The sequence below is a fragment of the Lygodium microphyllum genome, chromosome 30 (genome assembly GCF_053477565.2).
Source record: "Lygodium microphyllum isolate KBCC chromosome 30, Lygodium_microphyllum_v1.1.10, whole genome shotgun sequence".
NCBI lineage: Eukaryota > Viridiplantae > Streptophyta > Polypodiopsida > Schizaeales > Lygodiaceae > Lygodium > Lygodium microphyllum.
The window spans coordinates 62111907-62131613 of NC_141164.1; the positions used below are offsets into that span (position 1 = coordinate 62111907).

Here is a 19707-nt window from a genome sequence, read left to right on the forward strand (position 1 = left end):
GCTTGAAAAACATAAATATTAAGTTTCCTTGTGGTTTTTAAGCATCATTAGGAAGCATTGATGTGTACACAAAACATAAATTAATTATGTGATCAATTTTTAGCCAAAGGCTACCAATATCATATATTAATGCACAAACTAGCCAATTGTAGGTTATGCTACAAAAGGCATAATAAAAACTTAAAGTAGCTACATGATCATTATTAGTGAGGGGCTAAAACTATCATACATTGATGCACAAACTAGCCTATGGTAGCTCATGCTTCATGATAGACCAAAAGCTTAAATTAGCTACATAATCACTATTAGTTAGATGCTTGTTCCTCTTAGCATACACTTGCAACCTACTTATCACTCACCCATCCAAACGAAGGTTTGCATTGAGTGATAATGACCACTAATCCTTGATGAATCTTCTACAAAACATCATGAACCCTAGAAATTCCCAAACTTCCCTTATGGTCTTTAACACATGCCAATTCTTCATTGCTTCTACTTTCCTGGGGTTTACTTTGATACCTGCCTTGCCTACGATGAAGCCTAGGAATTCTAACTCCTTTATTGCAAACTCACATTTTTCAGGTCTGGCATATAGTTTGTGTTCTCTCAGCTTCTCAAAAACAAGGTGTAAGTGTTTTTTGTGGTCCTCTAGAGTTTTACTATACACTAGGAGATCGTCTATATAGATAATGATAAAGACATTTATTTCAATTCGGAAGATTCCATCCATTAGGTCGCAAGGGGAGGAACACTTATCTATTAATGTCCGCATGGTCCTTTTCTATGTCTGAATTGGACTTTAGAACAGTGGTCCTTAACTCAAGTTTGAAGTGTAGTTGATGAACCGAGGAGTACCATAAATTGTGTATCCCTTCATTGGACCATGTGGATTACATCTATTCTTTTATATCAAGCCTAAAAATGTCTAAGAAGGTATCAATTGATGAGCCTAAAAATATGAAAATTTCACCTAGAGAAATGTAAATGATGTAACTTGAGCATCTATTTGTATCAATGTGGTTTACATGTACAAATTTTTATGTTTTGTTTGAGGTAACACAACTAATTACTTTTATCATACTTTCTGTGTGGTAATCAAACTCAACCAATTCTCCACAAGGAAAGACGATGCCATTCCTTTGTTAAAGGCACATCCTTTGCACTTCACGTTAGGCAATTAAACGAGGAAATGCTTATGGTTTTCATGCTTAAGTTGTTGTTGCATGATATGAAGGAGTTTATAAAGGTTAAGGGATTATTCAAGTACATCAATAAAGCTACTATCCCACTAAATGTTAATGTGCATTCTTAGTGCTTTACAAAGCTACAAAAGTAGTTGTTGACAATACTAAGGAGATAATGATGTAAATGAGCTCTATTGTTTAGCAAGAACACTTATTAGAGCAAAGTATGACTATAGGCATGCCCGTGTAGGAAAAATGTTGTCCTACTTGCCACACATATCTAGTGCATTTATGAAACAACATGCTTCAAGAAATGCTACTTACAAATTTTCTAAGTCAACATATTGTGTTCCTCCCTACTATGGCCATTTTGGACACAACTAATGACTTTCAAAGAGGAATTCAGTCTAGGCAAGCAATGTGAGTAGGTAGTTGAAAAGTTAGTTTTTAAGGGAGTACACCAATGGATAGACATTTGGGATGGTGCATGTTTGGATTGAAAGCCATGGGAGAGCATTCTAAGGGAGTTCCAATTGAAGGAGGCTTAGATGAATTGGCTTGTGGAAGTGTCTAATAGGAAGAAGGTCTCATGGGCCCCAACAATTGCTCCTAGGGATGATAGTTTATTCAAGTTTTGGGTGCTATAGGGAGGTACATGGCTAGATAAAGCTCAGAGTAGAAGAGGTTTTAATGCTAAGAGTAATAACCATCTCTTGTAGCCATAGTAGGACTAGTTGAGGAGATGTCCTAATGACTTTTTTGGGCATGGGAGAGGAGGGTCGAACAAAGATAGATTACAATGCCATCTTTCCACCTTAATCTAACTCTTTGGAGGATCCTCTTCAATAAACTTCCCCTAAAGAGGAGAATTGCTAGGTTCAAGCACATAAACCCATTCTACTTTTTTGTGGTAAGAAGGAGGAGGATATTCCCCACCTCTTTTGGGACTACCCACATGTTATAAGGGTGTGGTGCAAGTTTGAAAAGCTCATGTTCACTATGGATTTCTTCAATTCAATTAGCTTTAAACAAGCCATTTTTGGGGACAAAGAGCCTATGATGGATGAAGCCTGACTTCTTTGGGGAGTAATTCATGCTTGTGGGATCAAGCTCATGTTCGTTATGAATTTCTTCATTTCAATTAGCTTTAAACAAGCCATTTTTGGGGACAAAGAGCCTATGACAGATGATGCCAGGCTTCTTTGGGGAGTAATTCATGCTTGTGGGATCAAGCTAATATGGAAGATAAGGATTGGCCTCGTTCATTGTGTGCTAGGTTTGGGCCATAATGACATAGATAGTGCCTTTGAGATTTCCCTCTTGGATGTAAAAGCCACATTTAGGAACTTGAAGAAACGCAAACATGTCTATAAGGTGGCCTTTAGAGCTTTTGACAAGCTCTAAACGCTCTCTCATAGAGATGTATATACTTTTTCAAACTTACTACAACGATCATTTTTGTGTGCTAGCATTAAAGAAAACACCTCATGCCATATGTGTGGCCTATTATAGTGTAAGGAATCTTGTCAAATGCCTTTTTCTACTTAAGTCCATTATGCTAGTAAGCACTCACCATTCTTTTATGCTAAGTGTCACTCCATGCACTAGGGCTTTAATCTATCATTGTGATGAAGTTATTAGCTAGCAAAACCTCCTTGATGGCAATATGGTAGACTCAAGAGCTTTCAAAGGGCATATTAATATTAAAATCAAGAGTACAATTTTAAAAGCCTTGTAAAAACTGGAGAAGATCTTAGTGTTCATTGTGCATGCAACCACCAAGCTCAAGTCGTTGGTTCCATATACAAATAGGTCTACATGCACAAGGGCAATTAGCCAATTGAGACACTATATGAAACGTTGTTGAACTTTCCACTAATAATTTGCTAACTTTGTGTGCAAATGTCATAAATGTGGCCTTTTGACAAAGTGGAAGTGACATGACCGTAACTTTAAAAACACATTGACAATGTAATATTTGGCAAAAATACCTATAACAACTCAGGAGCAAAAAAAGAAGTGTTTTGTAAAAATAAGTAAATGAAGGATCACAATTGATTGCTCATTTTAAGAACATGGATATTAACCTTTCTCACCATGGAGGTGCAAACCTTAACAAAAAGGCTGTAAGATCTAAGGAAAAAGGATGCTCTATCTCCTTTATAGTTTGATTCTCTAGAGTAGAGCTTATTTTGAGAACATGGATACCAGCCTTTTTTGCCATGGAGGTACAAAGCTTAACAAAAAGGCTATAAGATCTAGTGTTTTGTATTCTTTAGAATGCAATTGGTTGATACCAATTTCAACTCCTTACACATTTGACATGGACTTGGGACCATCATTTTGTATGAGCTTTATTGCACTTGGGAGGTGTAGGGAGCAACTCCTTCACACTTGGTTGGGAAAATATTTCCTTTGATCATGAACACTCACTTATTGACTTTTGCCAAAGGGTTCACTACAGAGGTTCTTCTTGTGATAGATTAGTAAATAAATGTCTTTGCATTGTTACTTCTTAAGAAGACCTTAACATTTGGAGAAGCTTTGTGCTTGGATGCCTATTTTGTTAGACCATTGCTTCTTTTAAAAGTATAAGGCCTCTTTACTTGTTTTATGTAATGAACTAGGTCGTATCCCAAAAGCTCGAATGCTAGCATGTTTCGAAGATAAACCTCACCCTTACATGAAAGGGCCCCCTCGAGCTACTCAATTGGGGCTTGAACCCTCAAGCTCGCACAACACACACCCCTATCATCCGGGTTGCCCCTACCAACTGTGCTACCATCACTTAAGCGCACATGTAGTGCGATAGGTTTCGTGTAGGAGTGATGGGCTTTATGAGAGCCATAGTTTAGAATATGGTTGTGGACAAACCATTGGACTTCAAAAGATACATGATTGATGTCATAGGTTTTCACGAATTTTAGAATGAGACTAGCCGGAGATTAGGTATAGCAAATTTGAAGGTTTATATTGTATGTTTGTCAATCATTCATATGATAGGGAGATCCCCCTCCCGGTGGATGTTTGGGTGTATGCGTCTTATTTAAAAAAAAGAAAGAAAATGCAAACGCAGTTCCGGACCCCGGTGGGAGGAGAAGCTTTGCCCCTCGACGATGGTGCGGGGCCCAATTCCGCTCTAGCACCACTGCCCGCTCCCCAAAAGAATTACTAATAATAATTGAAATTCCAACGTCATTATTAGTAAAAAATTTTATCATCAAACTCAGTAAAATTTTGGTTTCTGTCCTCCGCTCTTCTCCTTCCCCCTGCCCCGCTCTCTCTCTCTCTCTCTCTGTGTCTGTGCTGTGGCGACGCCTCCTGCACAAAAGACAACGCACGGCTTTCCCTTAGGCCTCATGACGTATCAGGTAATGGCTTCCGCTCGCTCGTCTGCCCGCCTCCCGCCCTTTTCTGCTTGGCATTCTTCATCCCGAACTTGGTCGTTTTCTCGCAGGACACGCTCCAAGGCTAAGCGCAGAGCTCCGCCTTGAACGTCGTAAGCTCAAGGGGAGGAAGCCATGAAAGGAGACACAATCTTGGACTACGTTGAGTTCCAGCTCACCCCGCCTCGGACCAGGTTCTCCCCCACCCACCCCCCCCCCCCCCCCCCCCCCCCCCCCCCTTCCCGGCCCTAAATCTCCTCCTCCTTAACTGCATTGTCATTTTCCTCTCACCAGCACCTTTGAACTAGGGTTTAGCGAACCAGATCTTCATGCCTCTCTTTGGCTCTCTGTGGCATGAACACAAAGTGTGCTTTCAGGCACTGCTTCAATTTGCACTCATCCAGATAAATGTGTGCATTTGAAGCAACAGCAGCTAACATCTTGTTTTGCCTATTACGAAAATATACTCGGCTTCTCAAACGAGATACTTGATAGTGAATGGATATTGATGTGCAAAGATGCATCGTCCTGGAACAGGTGCGAACTCTATGTCTCCGCTAATGGCATCACTGAGAAGCTAGCATCTGGCTTTCTGAAGCCGTTTCTCACACATTTGCGAGCTGCAGAAGAGCAGGTAGCCAGGGGAGCCCAGTCAATAAAGCTAGAATGGCCTCGACCTTCTAAAGAGGAGTATGGAAGTATCTGGTTCACGAAGGGAACTTTGGAGAGGTCTGGCAATACTTCTATCTCTGTGTGAAGTGCACAAAGGTTGCCTGCATTGCTGTTTTCTCTGAGCGCACCAGCTCCTCTGTCATTGCAGGTTTGTTAGGTTTGTAAGCACTCCAGAGGTCCTTGAACGAGTGAAGACTATTGAAGATGAATTGGCTCAGTTGGAACAAGTTCGCAACATTCAAGCGTCCAGTCTACTGGTAATTTATCTTCCTCATATCCATGATGTAATATTTCGCCATGTGCCGGCCATTATTCTTACTTTTGCTTCTTTCACCAGGCAGGTGATATCTTTTTGGGGACAGATTCGAGTTTCTCCAAGCCTGGTATTGTTGTCTGATTGTATAATCACGAAACCCGTGGCTATTTTTTGAGCCATAGGTGGGTGTTTTCACGATGTTTAATCTGAGCTACTGAAGGATTTTGCTTCTTGTTGTAGATGGGGAAACCTTTGGAATTCAGGAGAAGGCTGGAAGCTTAAAGCAGGTAAAATATTGATTGTGAGACCTCTTCATATATTATATCCTGTAGTTTCAGGTCTTGTGCACTATCTTTTAATATACTTTTGTGCCAAAAAGTTAAATACAGCCACTCATTTTCACCAATTTTTGCAGTCAACAAGATACACACATGATATTCGTGATGGTGGAGTTGAAGCATCCAAGTAAGTAAGAGGTTCCTCAAGTATTTTCCTTTGCTTGTGTAACATTATTGCAAAAGTGCTATTGTGTTACTGGGATGAATGTGATTTTAAATCTGTCTCTTAAGAGCCTCTTCAGGGTGGAGCTACTTAGGGCAATGGATGTGCGTTTGCTTGCACTTCGTCAAGAACAGAATATGGCATTTGGTCGGGCTGCTGCTGCTGGTTTTGATAATAAAAATATGTCAGATCTGATGGCTTTTTCTGAATACTTTGGTGCAGAGCGTCTACGGTGAGAGTTAAGGCTGGGGATTGTTTTACGAGTCCTGGTCTTCTTAGTCACAGAAAGATGATACTTATTGACTTCAACTTGTCCTGTTTTGGCATGATGATTTTGCAGCGTGGCATGCATACATTTTCTTTCCTTATCAGAAAAGAGGTGTGGAACTCAACAAGAGATCTCAGAACCAGAACTTTCAAGATTATCTTCTTGTGCCAATAGGGTGCAAGATAGTGCAGCAGAGCCTGAATCAACCAGCATTCCAGAAGGAAACTCACATTTAAAGACCGGAGAGATGCAGGAGGAATTCATTTGCCCGGAGAAAGGGAGATCTGATCGTAACAGTGACAGGACTTTGGCTGCAGTTGGTAGTGGGAGTAGTGGGCATGCACTGCCTAAAGATCAAGGTGGCTCAGAAGCTCGAAGAAGATGGGGTCCACCTGAAAATTTGAGAGCAAAATTGTTCATGCATGAGAATGAAGCAGATCTTACATCTTCAGAAGATATGTCTGATGAAGTTTTGTTGAACGAGTCCCCTCCAACTGCTCAGAGTTTTGAAGACACAACAAAAACGAAAGAAAAAGGCAGACATAGTAAACTGAGTAATCTCGAAGTATGTGAAGGTTCAAATTCTGAGCACAATGTGTTTAGAACTTCACAGGCCTGTTCTGTGGAACAGAATCAAAGCAGGCAGAGCAGTACCATATCCGTAAATGTTAAAAAAACACCTGCAGAACGTTTCCAATCAATCCATCAAAGCTTAGTAAGTACTGCATTTGAATCTCCAGAAGTAACCTTGCAGAATCCAACCTCAGGTGCAGCTTGCAATGGGCTAGCTGAAAGTACAGTTAGTACATCACAAGAACTGCTGGCTCAAAGTGAGAACTCAGCTACCAACTTCGGAAACCAAATAGTTGGGATTTCAGATCAGAACATGCAATATGAAGCCAATTTCAGCAAAGCTGTATCTCAGAGGTTGTCATCCCCCAAAAGGAGATCCTCTTCCCCTCTTAGGCGAGTACAAGTTGGAAGATCAGCTGGACGTCGGTCAGGTGCAGTTGTTATTCGTAGTATCAATTACTTTTCTTCTCAAGAGCATGTTGCCAGAGAGAGGGACGGCAGTGGCGGAGAGTGCAGTAGTGGCAGTGACACGGACGATCATAGCTTTCATAGCAAGATCATTGACTCTGAACCTTCACCAACTTCTCGATCTTTGCCTGCAAGGAGGTTAAGCGTACAGGATGCTATAAGTTTGTTTGAAAGCAAGCAGCGCAAAGATTCAACAGAACTGCTGTCAAAACAGAGGCCAGGCAAGTTAGAGAGCTCTCGAGTCTCTCTAGAAGGGTCAAGCACGATGTCCATTGGGAAGGTCGCTCCAAGAAGATGGAGTGCTGTCAATAGCTTTGAAGGAAACATCAGACTTCAGGATAACCACAGGGCAGAAAAGCAAGAGTGTCAGATATCGCAATCGGGAAATCTGACTAAACCTGAGGCTGTAATTGGCCAGGAAGAGCTAGATTATTTATCAGCTGAGAGTACAGTAAGCTCTGTGATATCTCGAAGCAGTGCCTCGACTGGTCAAGCTCCCAAGTGTGTTGAGCTGAGTGCAGAAAGTTTGTCAAGCACGGTAGATCCAGCAGTACTGGCAGATAATATTAAAGGAGACTGGAGAAAGCAATTCAAGTTGCACCTTGAGAGAAGTCTTATGAGCAAAAGGGACAACCCCCCCTGTATAGAAAGTAATGCCAAGGCAGAGAATGATGAAGTCAAAGTGAGCTTAGCAAGGAAGGTTTCTTTAAAAACTGATTCAAACCAGACTCTCAATGACAATCAATCCATTGTTCACAAATCAGAGAAGGGTAACAGGTCAGAATTGCAAGATATGCATATAACTTCTAACAACACAGCTTCAGTTGCAACAAGTGAGATAACAGGACTTGCGAATAAGGAACCATTAGAAGTAGGAAATGTTTCTACTGAACTTGAAGAATCTGTACCTTTAAAAAGTGGTGCAAATGCAAAAGCCTGTTTTATAACTCCGCACCTGGTGACTACTGAGCATGGTGCAGCTAGTTGTTCTGAGCTAAATACAACACTGGAAGAAAGCTTGAAGGGAGACTGCAACACAGAAAAGTCATTTGATGTTCTTGCAGGATCAAAGTTTTTGGGTGATCAGTACACTGGAAGGGAATCATTTGGAAGCTCATGGGGTCTTCCTGTGGATGACGACATGCAAGCCCTTGTCAAGATGGTTGATGAGCAAAATGAGGGTGATGATTCTCAGTCTGAGCTAAAAGGGAGATTTTATGAAAAGTATAGAAAGCTAAGAGATGCTAAGATGATGGAAGAACAGGATTCAAGGAGGGCAGAGAGGGAAGCAAAGCTTAAGCTTATGGAGGAAACATTGAAAAGAAGGAAAGCAGAAATGGATGCTCGAACTGCCAGATTGTGCAAGAACAACTCTCAAGTGCGTACTGTAAAGTTCCAGGCCTCCAAGACTGACCCAGAAGTGAAGAAAGATCAAGTGTGTAATGACTACTCTTTCTGTGATAACTTAACAATTTTATGGTCACTTCATCCTTGTTTTCATAATTTTAACACTCTTAAGTGACCATAATTTTTTTGATTGTTCAGCAACAGGAGGATGGGGTTAAGGGCGAAGTTTTGGATAGAGGCATGGCAGCCTCTCACAAAGATAAGAAAACTACTACTAACAACTCAGCTTCTCCACCAGTGACACCTAAAGCAGTGAAAGAACAGGCTCCATTTCCTAAGGTGCAGATAGTGAAAAAGCCTGCAGCTCCACCTCAAAAAACAGTGACAACTCCTCGTACTTCCCATAGAGCTCCCCCATCAGTTTCACCCAAATTAACCCCTAAGAATACTACAAGTGCAACCTTTACCCACAGGAAATTAGCTGCTGCCACAGCATCTGATAATCCTCTTACACGGTCTGTTCCTTGCTTTGCAAACTTAAGGAAGGAAAATACAAAACCCTCTCCAGGTAGATCATCAGGCTCTTCCCGTGTGCACCCTAAAAATGGAGGTTCTGGACGTCCACGAGGAGCTCTCTGTGAAGGTGCTCCTCTAGATGCAAATATCAATACTTCAGTGCAAAGTGGTCCTCGCAATATTGCTGCTAAGGAAGAAAGAAAGAAGCAGCGATCTACATTGATGAGGAAGAGCTGTGCATCTGCAAGTGAACTCAAAGCACTTTCAGCACTGGCAGATGAAGGTGTCCTCGCTCCTCTCAAGGCTCCGAAAGAAGCTGCAAATGAGTCTCTCACCTACAACAGGTTAAGGAGGAGTGCTGTTGCTCCTATTCAAGAAGCTAAACCTTTCCTCAGAAAGGGGCGTGGTATAGGGCCAGGAGCTGGCCCTGGTGTGATGAAACAAAAGACATCCGTCGTCACAGAAACTGGTAAGAGCTCAGACGAAGAAGAGCTTCAAACTGGAGTGGCTGACAAAACACATGCTTTGACTAATAATCATCAAGGTGGGGAAAATTATCCTTCTTCAGCTGCTGTCACAGCTATCAACAACAATGAAATCGAGATCACTGTAGAAGAAATTTCTAATGCATACAAGGGAGCCGATATGTCTGTTGAAATGGATATGGAAGTTGATGGCCAGTCTTCTGTAGATGCAGACGTGCTAGATTACACCCATTTGAAAAATGCAATGCAGGATGACCCACAGAACAATCCAGAAGTCGCAGTTTTAGATTCATTGCAAGAGGACCAGTTTGAAAATGAGAGGGCCTGTCATACCATAAGTTTGCCTATTGATATGGAGGCAAAAACACGGTATGATACCTCATCGGGAGCCAACTTTGCCTCAAATTCTCAGTCGTTCACAGAAATGCCTTTTATAAGGCAAGAAGATAATGTAGATTTTCCTCAACTTGTTGAGCATGCATCTCAGTCTTTACAAGATGATTCTGTGACGAGTACCTCCACCTCATTTCGGGCAAGCTCATTGCCTCATGAGCTTCTCGTGCCAGTATTCTCCCCCATTGCTGTGTCACCATCTGGCTCAGGTGCCCTGAAACCAGGTCCAAGTTCTGATCATCCAAGTCCGACGTCTGCTGTAACTCAAGATTCACCACTGGGGAGTCCTGCTTCGTGGAACTACTCGCAGGTTCATTCTTCAGGAGCAGACATGCTCCCAATGAACAAGAAGTTGGTTGGCCCTCAGAAAGTTGTGATGGTAATGGCTCCCAAAGAGCCTGCCAAGGGTTTTAAAAGGCTGCTGCATTTTGCTCGAAAGGGTCGTGCATCCGAAGTTATTACTGCTGACTATATCTCCGCATCAACTGCTTCTGAAGGTGATGATGAGTCTGAAGAGCTCGGACGGTCCGGAGATGATTATCCCAGGAGAGCAAGGCAGCAAGAAAGAAGACCAAACGAGTTTGGGGCTGTTAGTAGTATCACAGAACAGTATGGGTTTCATGATCCAGGGTCTCAAGATCAAGGTTCAAATTCTTAACAGTTTTTTGACTTCATGTCTTGAAGTACGGAATCCTCAGGAGTGTTCTTGTTTAGGATTAAGTCTGTTTGATGGTTGCTTCATTTGTGCTGTGCAGCTCAGTGTGTCCGAAGCTCTATTCCAGCCCCACCTTCTAATTTCAAACTGCGAGACGATCATTTGTCAGGAGGCACGATGTTGAAGGGTAATCTTTCCCTGCACTTTTCGTAACAGTTAAAAAGCAGGATTGACATGCAGTGAAAGATAGAGCTAGGAGAGTGGTATTGACAAGAGTTCCTAGTCAAGACATACATTTTGCTTATCGCAACTTACTGTTTTGCAGCTCCACGATCATTTTTCTCCCTTTCAACCTTCCGCAGCAGCAAAGGTGGCGAAGCCAAGTCCCGTTGAAGCTTGTGCATATTGTACTGCCTCTCCCAGTCGCTAGATACGAGGTCTGCACTACACGATTCTGGGTTTGTGGTGGTTTAAGGATGCCCTGCATTAGTTTTTTACGTCTTGAGGGCTCTATATTGTGTTTTTTGGAATGAGCCCAGGCTCTCCAAGGCCTTTCCAAATTGACCATCTGCTTTCCACAGCTGGTCACTACTTACCGCCATGGCTATAGAAAACAGAACCACTTGTATACTCATCATTGCGTCGTCGTTATTAGCTAATCATCAAGAACTGATACGCGGATTGCAATAGGCGGTGGAAAATTTTGACCGTTGAGTGACACTTCCTGTAAGAAGTTGTGCTAGTCATATTTATGAACCATCCACTCCATGATGTATGAACCATCATATTTGAGGTCTCCCATCCTATGTATGAACCAGTAAATAATGAACCACCCACTCCGTGATGTGCAGTCTGCAATTAGATGATGTCTTCCATCCTGTTTGTTGTGAGAGAGATGAATCTGTACTTCGTACTGAGTGAAGAGAATAAGAGCAATTTGTCAATCCTCGAGGTGGGTAGCACATTCTTTCCGAGTAAGGCTAGTCTAAATGCTGGATCACGGTAACATGCTTCATTTCGGAAGTTCGTGTTGATCCCGCAAACTTGAAACTGTACTATCTTACTACAAAAAAGCACCTGAGGCGGAATAGCAGTATAACATCCATCCAAGATTTTCTCTGAGGAGGGGGGAGATCGTCCCCATGCACCGCTATCCTGCATATCCATCATAGGAGACACAGACGTGTTTACGTATTGGCACGAACTTACCAGCTTTCTTGGATCGAGATGTAATCTTCTGATATCTATGTTTATTGTGGATGGAGTTGATACGATCAAAAGAGCATCAAGCATTAATAAATTCAATGAAAGGAAAAGCAAATAAGCTCAAAATTGAAGGAATCTGAAACATAGTGAATACATATCTCGGGTTTACGCAGTCTAGTTCTAAAACAGTGTACTCTTGGGACCGAGGTGTTTTGACAACATTGTTTTATTGAAAACAATTTTCTAGAATTTTCTCTCTATGCGCAAATATTCAATCACTTAGATATGCATCCCTTCTTAAACTTACCATTCCTAACTAGATTGAGTCTCTTTGATTCATATATCAGGGGAGATTTGAGATATTGAAAATGCATTTAAAGAGATTTTAGAAAGAGTATTTTAAAAAATAAAAACTATTTTAGAATTTTGATAAAAGTTTTTTATACATACATACATATATATATATATTTGTAACTTAAAAAGTCAATATCATAATACTTTCGTGGCTTTTATCAAACTTAAATATAAGTTGTCGTAAAAATGATAATGATTGATTTAATGAATATCTTAATTTGTCTTGATAGAAGTGAATGTGAATATTCAATTTACGCTCTTTTGACATTTGGCTATCTTTTAAAATTTTTATTTGCTTTTAAAATTTTTTATTTATTAGTTATTTAATTATTCTTTTATTTTTTAAAAATCACATAGTATTTGTATTCAAAGTTAACAAAGCACAACTTTAGCTATGGATCAATCATCCAATGATCATTGTAATACTAGTTAAAGAGCTGATTGTCATTTTCACATTGAGCTGAAATGTGAGTATAAATCAATTAGCTAAAGGATAAAATCAAACATTGTTTCAAAGTTAATATGTGCTTTAATTTGAAGGAAAAAAACTTGATCTTTAGTTAGATGGAAGGTTATATCTTAGAGATTTTGCTAAAAATAACATTTTTAAACAATAATAGCTCTTCATTGATGCGGTTTATTGGTAATAATTATAATGGAGTTTTAGATTATATACTTAATCTTACTGTAGAGAAGGATGTTTTTAGATTGGAGAATCATTTGTTAATAAAACATAGAGATGAGTTGCAAGGATTGTAGGATTGTCAATAGAAAAATTATTCATTGGAGAAATGCATCAAAGCATACCAACGAAAAAAACTATTTTAGGCCTTTGAAATCGTATAGAAAAACTATAGGATTGTCAATAGAAAAATCATACATTGGAGAAACATATCAAAGCATATGTATGAAAAAAAACTATTTTAGGCCTTTGAAATCGACAAAGAACTCTCAAGCATATTGAGCATCTTAAATAAGGAGATAGTTGCAGTAAAAGAATCCAAGTAGCAAGGAATATATTTTTACTTAAGATATGCTAAATATAACTTTGCTTATAATAGTGCGTGAGTTATGATAATCCTTTTTAGGTTTTTTTAAAACCCAAATGTAAGTGAGAAATGATTCAAAGACATCTTAGTTTTATTATCATTTCTTACCCTTAGCAATGCTAAAGATACACAAATGTTTTGGTTAGCGCAATCAAATATGAAACAAGGTCAGGTAGACAATTGTTTACTTTCAAGGCCACTTATGGTGAAGACTATTAGACAAAGAGTTAATGACAAGGTGATTGAAGTTTTGAGAGAGTCTTTTCATATCAAGGCTAGCTTCAAGAGTAAGAAGTAAGAGGTTATTTACAATGAATTTAACAACATTTTTCTTAATCAGTCTACCTTGCAACGTTTGATGATCAAATTTCATGATTTATCTTTAAAATAGGTATAAGGAGTGTAATCACTTGTTGATGAAAGTGAGATTTTGAAGTGTATAAAATTAGAAAGGGTTTCCACTACCTTGATGAATAGAGCACTTTTATCAAGTTATTACAGTGATTTAAGGTCATTTAGTGTTCAATTTGAATACAATATTTAGCAATTAAGAGCTTTTGAAGTAGATATAGAGGATTTTGATATACTAAATCAAAATTTTCATTAAATTTCAATACCTAATACAATTAAGAGCCAACAAGCAATAGAAGAGCTATTTGTCAAGGGATTTGGGAACTATAAGATTGAATGTCACATAACTAGTGAGGCTTGAAACAAAATAGCCAAAGTTTGAAAAATATTAGATGAAATATTTTTTAATTGTGATAAAATTGATTAGAAAGATGAGGATCTTAAAGACTTCAAAGACCAATTGAACCTTTTTAAAAAGACTGACAGAAGCTTGGGGCAATTAATACTTCACTCACTATATAGTAAGAATTTGTTCTGTTTGTATGGTAACACGTTATGTTTTTTGATTATCTTATTGGGGGCAAAGGCGCTTGTGCCTAGCCGCTCGTGTATTAGTTACATTGATAGCACCCACATCTCGTATTAGTTACCTACACACTTGTACACTACATGTGGTGGACACCCATCACTATTACTTTATTCTTTATTCTTTCAATGATATTTGAATGAAGAGAAGGCTGGTCACATATTGTGACTATTGGAGTTTCCACATTTTGTTTCTCTTTCTCTTGCTCCGCTTTAGTGCTTCCACTTCAAGGCTCACCTCCCTTTATATCTAAATTATGTAAGATTTTTAACTAACTCTCTTTATTTTTTTAACTATGTAACATATTTTATACAACCATGCTTTATATTTCATCAAACATTATGAAAGTCTATCTATCTGGTCAATTAAGGCATAAAAAAATCATATTATCAAGCAAGAACAAATACATTAGGCATACAAGACATGGAGGAGGAAGCGTTAAATAAAATAGTTTATTAGAGGTCTTTTAATGGTTTTACAGACATTTGGCACAGATTCAAGTTGAAAGATACAACTACATCGTGTTTGGCAAAAACCATACAAACGGTAGCCCAAAAAGGAACAAGTAATATCTAAACTCTTGTCCAAAAGTAAATATTTTCAAAATGAACTCTTGTCCAAAAGTAAATATTTTCAAAATGATTACAAACTAAATAAAGAGAAGGAAAAATATGGGTTTCAAGTAACCTTTGATTCTTTAAGATCCTTTAGTCTTTCTTACAGAGAAATCGTTGGCTTCATCCCACTCAATAAGGCCTCTATATTCAAAAACTCTTGCTTTTTTCAATCTCAAAGAAGCTTTAAATATTTTACATCTCCTTGGGAAAGTAAATAGGAGCTAAGGAGTCTAAAGTATCCAATTCTAGACCCACTATAACAAGCATGTAGCCAAAAACCCTTATGGCTTCTTCCTTCTCCACCAAAATTATATTCTCTATTTCTTTGTTGAAAACTTCAGGTCCAAAGACTTTGAAAATAGATTTTAAAACCATCATTGAAAAATTTGGAGAGCTTGAAAATCCATTGTGATAAATTGCAACAATTTGATTATTTAAGCTTTCAATATAGTGGTCAATTCCTTGAATTTTTCCAAGCTTCAATGGTCTGGAGCCCTTGGCTTTTCCTAGAAAGTTATCAAGATTGTCAATTTTAATCTGTATAAGGATTTTTTTTTCCTTATCAATAGATGAAAATTTTAAAGTCACTTATCCATTAAGCACAACAAAACTTTAGTATTAAGTCTAGGAAGATCTTGGAAATATCTTTAATACCTTTCGGTTATTGAGTTCTTTGGCTTCTCCTTTGATGCTTGCTTCTATGCATCTTCATACCCGATACCCTTAATGTCAAAAGCCTTTTTTGGACTTCTAAGAACTCTTCTTCCATGGGTATCTCCTTCTTTTCATATCCACAATTTGATTAATATATGTGTGTAAGGCCATGGAACTATCTTGAAAATTCTCCCCCTCAATACCCAGTTGCTAGTGGGCATGGTTCATAACTTATGAAATCCTTATCAATCAGGGCTCATGCTGCAAGGATGGCTAAGTAGTAATTTTCTTTAAGATAAAAAAGATGTTGAATATCATTGAGCAATACATATCTTTTTTGTTGATAAGGTCAATAGGAAATGTAGGGATACAATCTATAGAACCTTCTTCAATCACTATACTCAATTCCATCTCCTTTTCTTTTACCTTTGTAATGTTTTGACTCTTGAACGCAACATGATCAAAACCTTGCACCAATTGGTTCTCAACATCCTCTTAAAACATATTTGCTTTCTCTTTAATATCCTTATCTATACATGTAGCATCTTCTCCCTTGTTCTATTGCACATTCTCTGAAGGAGAATCCTTTGTATATTAGAGAAACACGAGAAAACCAATGTCTTTTTGAATCAAAAGACACTATTACTGAGTCTTTTCATCAAGATCTTCCAGGAGCTCTTGCAAATCAAAAGGGACGTTGAGCATATCTCTAATGTACATAAATTTGGACAAGTTTCATGTTTTCTATAGAAAATTAAAAAGCTTGTCATCACAATTGTCCACCAACTCCTCTTGCTCCATTCCCTCAAGGGATAGCTTTCTCTTTGACATCCTAACCTTACAAAACAAACAAATGCAAAGCATACCCTTATGAGCAATAAAAATTGAAAAATCAAATATCATATATACAGAAAAAAGGCTCGACGTATGAAACATGAGATTAGTTGTAGCCAACAGACAATACCATTGAATTTGTGTTTCATACGACACAATCCTAGGCACCTTGATAAATTAAAACTTCGGATGAAACACGATTATAAGTCACTAAAGCACATCTGGGGCTGAAAAAATTGCATTCCATTTAACACTTGGATGAAAAACGAGTTGATTTAACCACTTATACTGTGTGATTTGATAATGGATGGTTATATTTTCCTTCAATAGAGCACATGAGGGCTTAGCTTTAGTTTGATTGAGATAGAAAAAAGTATGGGTGAAAATCATCAATGATTGCGCGATCCAGCTCTTTGAAAGACTCCAAAAAAAGCAGTTAATAATAGAGCCATTGTTCTTGAAATTTGTGTCGAAAATGACATTTTTTCATTGAAAAGAAGGCTCTAAAATTTTTGCTATTTTTGAGGCAACTTTTCACATGTGAGACTCTTTTTGGGCCTACAAAAAGTGATTAATGAGACTGCATCTTACCAAGTATCACCTTAATTAATAATGATAATGCTATTTTTTGACCTAAAATAAACTTGAGATTTAATCATAGCCCTTCCAATAAAGATTCATTTTCATCTCACTATTCCAATAGAAGGTCAACTTGAATACAACAATCTTTCTATCTCCAATAATAGTATTTAAGCAAGATTAACCCCCTCTACATGCATGACTCAATCCACCAAGGTAAAATTTTAGCAATGAACTAGGTATGCATACATAAATCTACATTTTTTGATATTTTGATGTGAAACTGTAACATGAAAAGCGATATAGGTAGCTAGTCTTTATCGTATAGTGTCTCAGTCCTCATATTTGCTTAATTGCTCTTGTCGTGTGAAATGCAAATTTACTTATTGGTTCCTTCTCCCACTACTCTATTTTCACATTTCATACATTAGCAAGAGTTTGAGATCACTTTTCGGCCTTTTAGCATGTAGAAAGAGAGAGTGTGTGTGCTCCAATGAGAAGGCTTTCAGAACTTAAAAAAAATCATTTGGTATTTTTAATATTTTTAGTTTTATTAAAATAAGTAGAGTAATTGTTGCTTTTCAATAGTAAAGCATAGTGATTGCCATTTTTCAATAGTAATATTTCGTTGTCATATTTCAGCCATTTCTCTTACCGAGGGGAAAAAAGGTAGTGGAAGCCTCTTCTTGTTTGAAATCTTTGAGTGCTCAATGCTCATTCCCTCTCTCTTGTCTCCACTCTACACCCTTCAAAGTTTCTTTTGTTTTCTCTCCACTCAACTGCACCTTTCTACTCTCCATCTTCCTACTCCATGGAGGTGTCTTCTCGGTGTAGAAGACGTAGTGCTTCCATCGAGTCCATAGTCACTTTCAATACGCTCAATGAGTAGGACATGCGGGTTTCTTTGACCATAACAAAGGGAATTTGGATAATGATACAACGAATAAAGTGAAAGAGATCTTCAACAACCAACCCTTTTTATTTTATCATGTTGGAAGGGCAATGTAACAGATTTTAGGCTTGGTAGCTCCAAGAAGACAATCAAAGAAGTGCGTGTGTAGCATGTTTTCATGTATAAGGAGATTCACCTTGAGTCCACCACCTATAATCTTCTTCTCCATAGATCCAATTGTTGGTGCATTTTGATTGTATCTACTTTTTGGTATGAATGAAGGTCTGTGTTTCTTATTCACCTTGTAACTGACAAGACAAGTGTCTAGGAGTGACAGCTAGTAGAATGTGTGGTAGATGTTCTGGACGTCATCCACGGCTTTGTTGGTGAAGAGCTTTATAAGGAAAGGACCAAGTGGCAATAGTTGAGAGTGGCATATTCTTTTACAACCACTTTTACATACCACCTCTAGTGAGCAATGGGGAGCCTTGTCTAGTCTTTCCCTTCTAGATTTCAAGAGTAGAGAGTGGCTGTTACCAGATTCTAAGTGCGAGAAAAGTGCAAAATTTTTTATGAGGTGCAGAAATGCCTAGAGCCCAACATTTCAGGTAGTCAAAGCACAATATCCACTTTTATGCTTATATCCATTTTCATGGATTTCTTTTCTAGCACTAAAGTTCGAACCTCAAAAATCATGTTCCTAGTGAAGTGCCCAGATGAAGAGAATATTCTAGAGTTTGTAGATGTAGATGGGATACAAAGGTATAAGATAGAATCACTCCAAGAGGTGCAACTAGATTCTATTTTCTGTACTTGAATGTAGTATGGGTTATCACCAAGCAAAGAAGGTTTCTTCCTAGGCTTGAGATCTCCTACATCGCTTGGTTTTGATCCTTGTATGCATTGTATTTAATATGGGACACCACTGAGCGAGGGAGGCCCCTCACTCGATCAGTGGGCAAAGAGCCTTTCTTGGTGTTGACCCTCCCTAGCAAGTGAATGAAGTATGGGTCACCACCAAGTAAAGTAGGCTTCTCCCTAGGCTTAAGAGCTTCCACATGGCTTGGTTTTGACCCTTATGTATACTGAACACCATATGGGTCACTGCGGAGTAAGGGAGGCCCCTCATTGGGGTGGCGGGTTGTAAAGACAGTTGCTTGGTATTGACCCTCATGTGCATTTGAACACGTGAGTCATTATCAAGCAAGGAAGGCTTATCCCTAGGCTAAAGATCTCCCACATTGCTTGGTTTTTGACATTTTATTCACTTGAACACAATATGGATCACCATCGAGCAAGGGAGGTCCCTCATTAGGATGGCAGGCAAAGAGCATCGCTTGGTGTTGACCCTCATATGTACTTGAATGTAGTGTGGGTCACCACCAAGCAAGGGAGGCTTCTCCCTAGGCTAAAGATCTCCCATATCACTTGGTTTTGACATTGTTTCCACTTGAACGTAGTATGGATCACCACCCACTAAGCGAGGGAGGCCCCTTACTAGGGCGGCAAACAAAGAGCGTCACTTGGTGTTGACCCTCATGTATACTTGAACACAACATGGGTCACCACCAAGAAAGAGAGGCTTTTTCCTAGGCTTGAGAGCTCCCATATCACTTGGTTTTGATCCTCGTCTACATTGAATACCATATGGGTCACCACTGAGTGAGGGAGGCCCCTCATTGGAATGGCGGCGGGCAAAGAGCATTGCTCAGTGTTGACCCTCATGTACACTTGAACATAGTATGGGTCACCACCAAGCAAAGGAGGCTTATCCCTAGGAATAAGAGCTCCCACATTGCTTGGTTTGACCCTTTTCTACATTGAATGCCATATGGGTCACCACAAAGTGAGACATGCCCTTCATATTGGGGCGATGGGCAA

At 39.1% G+C, this 19707-nt stretch overlaps 1 protein-coding gene across 3 annotated transcripts; it reads left to right on the top strand.

Annotated features, from left to right (window-relative positions):
• Positions 1 to 4419: 4419 nt before the first annotated feature.
• LOC148009920 (uncharacterized) lies at positions 4420 to 11961 on the top strand. 3 transcript variants are annotated; one of them, XM_087672313.1, is made up of 12 exons: positions 4420 to 4555; positions 4642 to 4764; positions 5108 to 5299; positions 5391 to 5499; positions 5580 to 5625; positions 5739 to 5785; positions 5914 to 5963; positions 6079 to 6231; positions 6340 to 8743; positions 8854 to 10693; positions 10810 to 10891; positions 11030 to 11961. In XM_087672313.1, exons 2-11 carry the CDS (start codon positions 4706 to 4708, stop codon positions 10842 to 10844), a joined length of 4935 nt encoding a protein of 1644 aa, XP_087528439.1. In that variant the 5' UTR covers positions 4420 to 4555; positions 4642 to 4705; the 3' UTR covers positions 10845 to 10891; positions 11030 to 11961. The 3 variants fall into 3 exon arrangements, with proteins under 3 accessions (XP_087528439.1, XP_087528438.1, XP_087528440.1); XM_087672312.1 differs by having other exon boundaries at positions 10805 to 10891; positions 11030 to 11954; XM_087672314.1 differs by lacking the exons at positions 4420 to 4555; positions 4642 to 4764; positions 5108 to 5299; ... (1 more) ...; positions 5580 to 5625; positions 5739 to 5785 and having other exon boundaries at positions 6068 to 6231; positions 10805 to 10891; positions 11030 to 11950.
• Positions 11962 to 19707: the final 7746 nt, after the last annotated feature.

What these genes read in the sequence shown, in the direction of transcription:
- LOC148009920 (XM_087672312.1), top strand. Translation starts at nt 4,706, where the DNA reads ATGAAAGGAGACACAATCTTGGACTACGTTGAGTTCCAGCTCACCCCG. An exon ending in TTCGAGTTTCTCCAAGCCTG is followed by an intron (nt 5,626 to 5,738) that starts GTATTGTTGTCT and finishes TTCTTGTTGTAG; the next exon opens with ATGGGGAAACCTTTGGAATT. An exon ending in GGTGGAGTTGAAGCATCCAA is followed by an intron (nt 5,964 to 6,078) that starts GTAAGTAAGAGG and finishes GAGCCTCTTCAG; the next exon opens with GGTGGAGCTACTTAGGGCAA.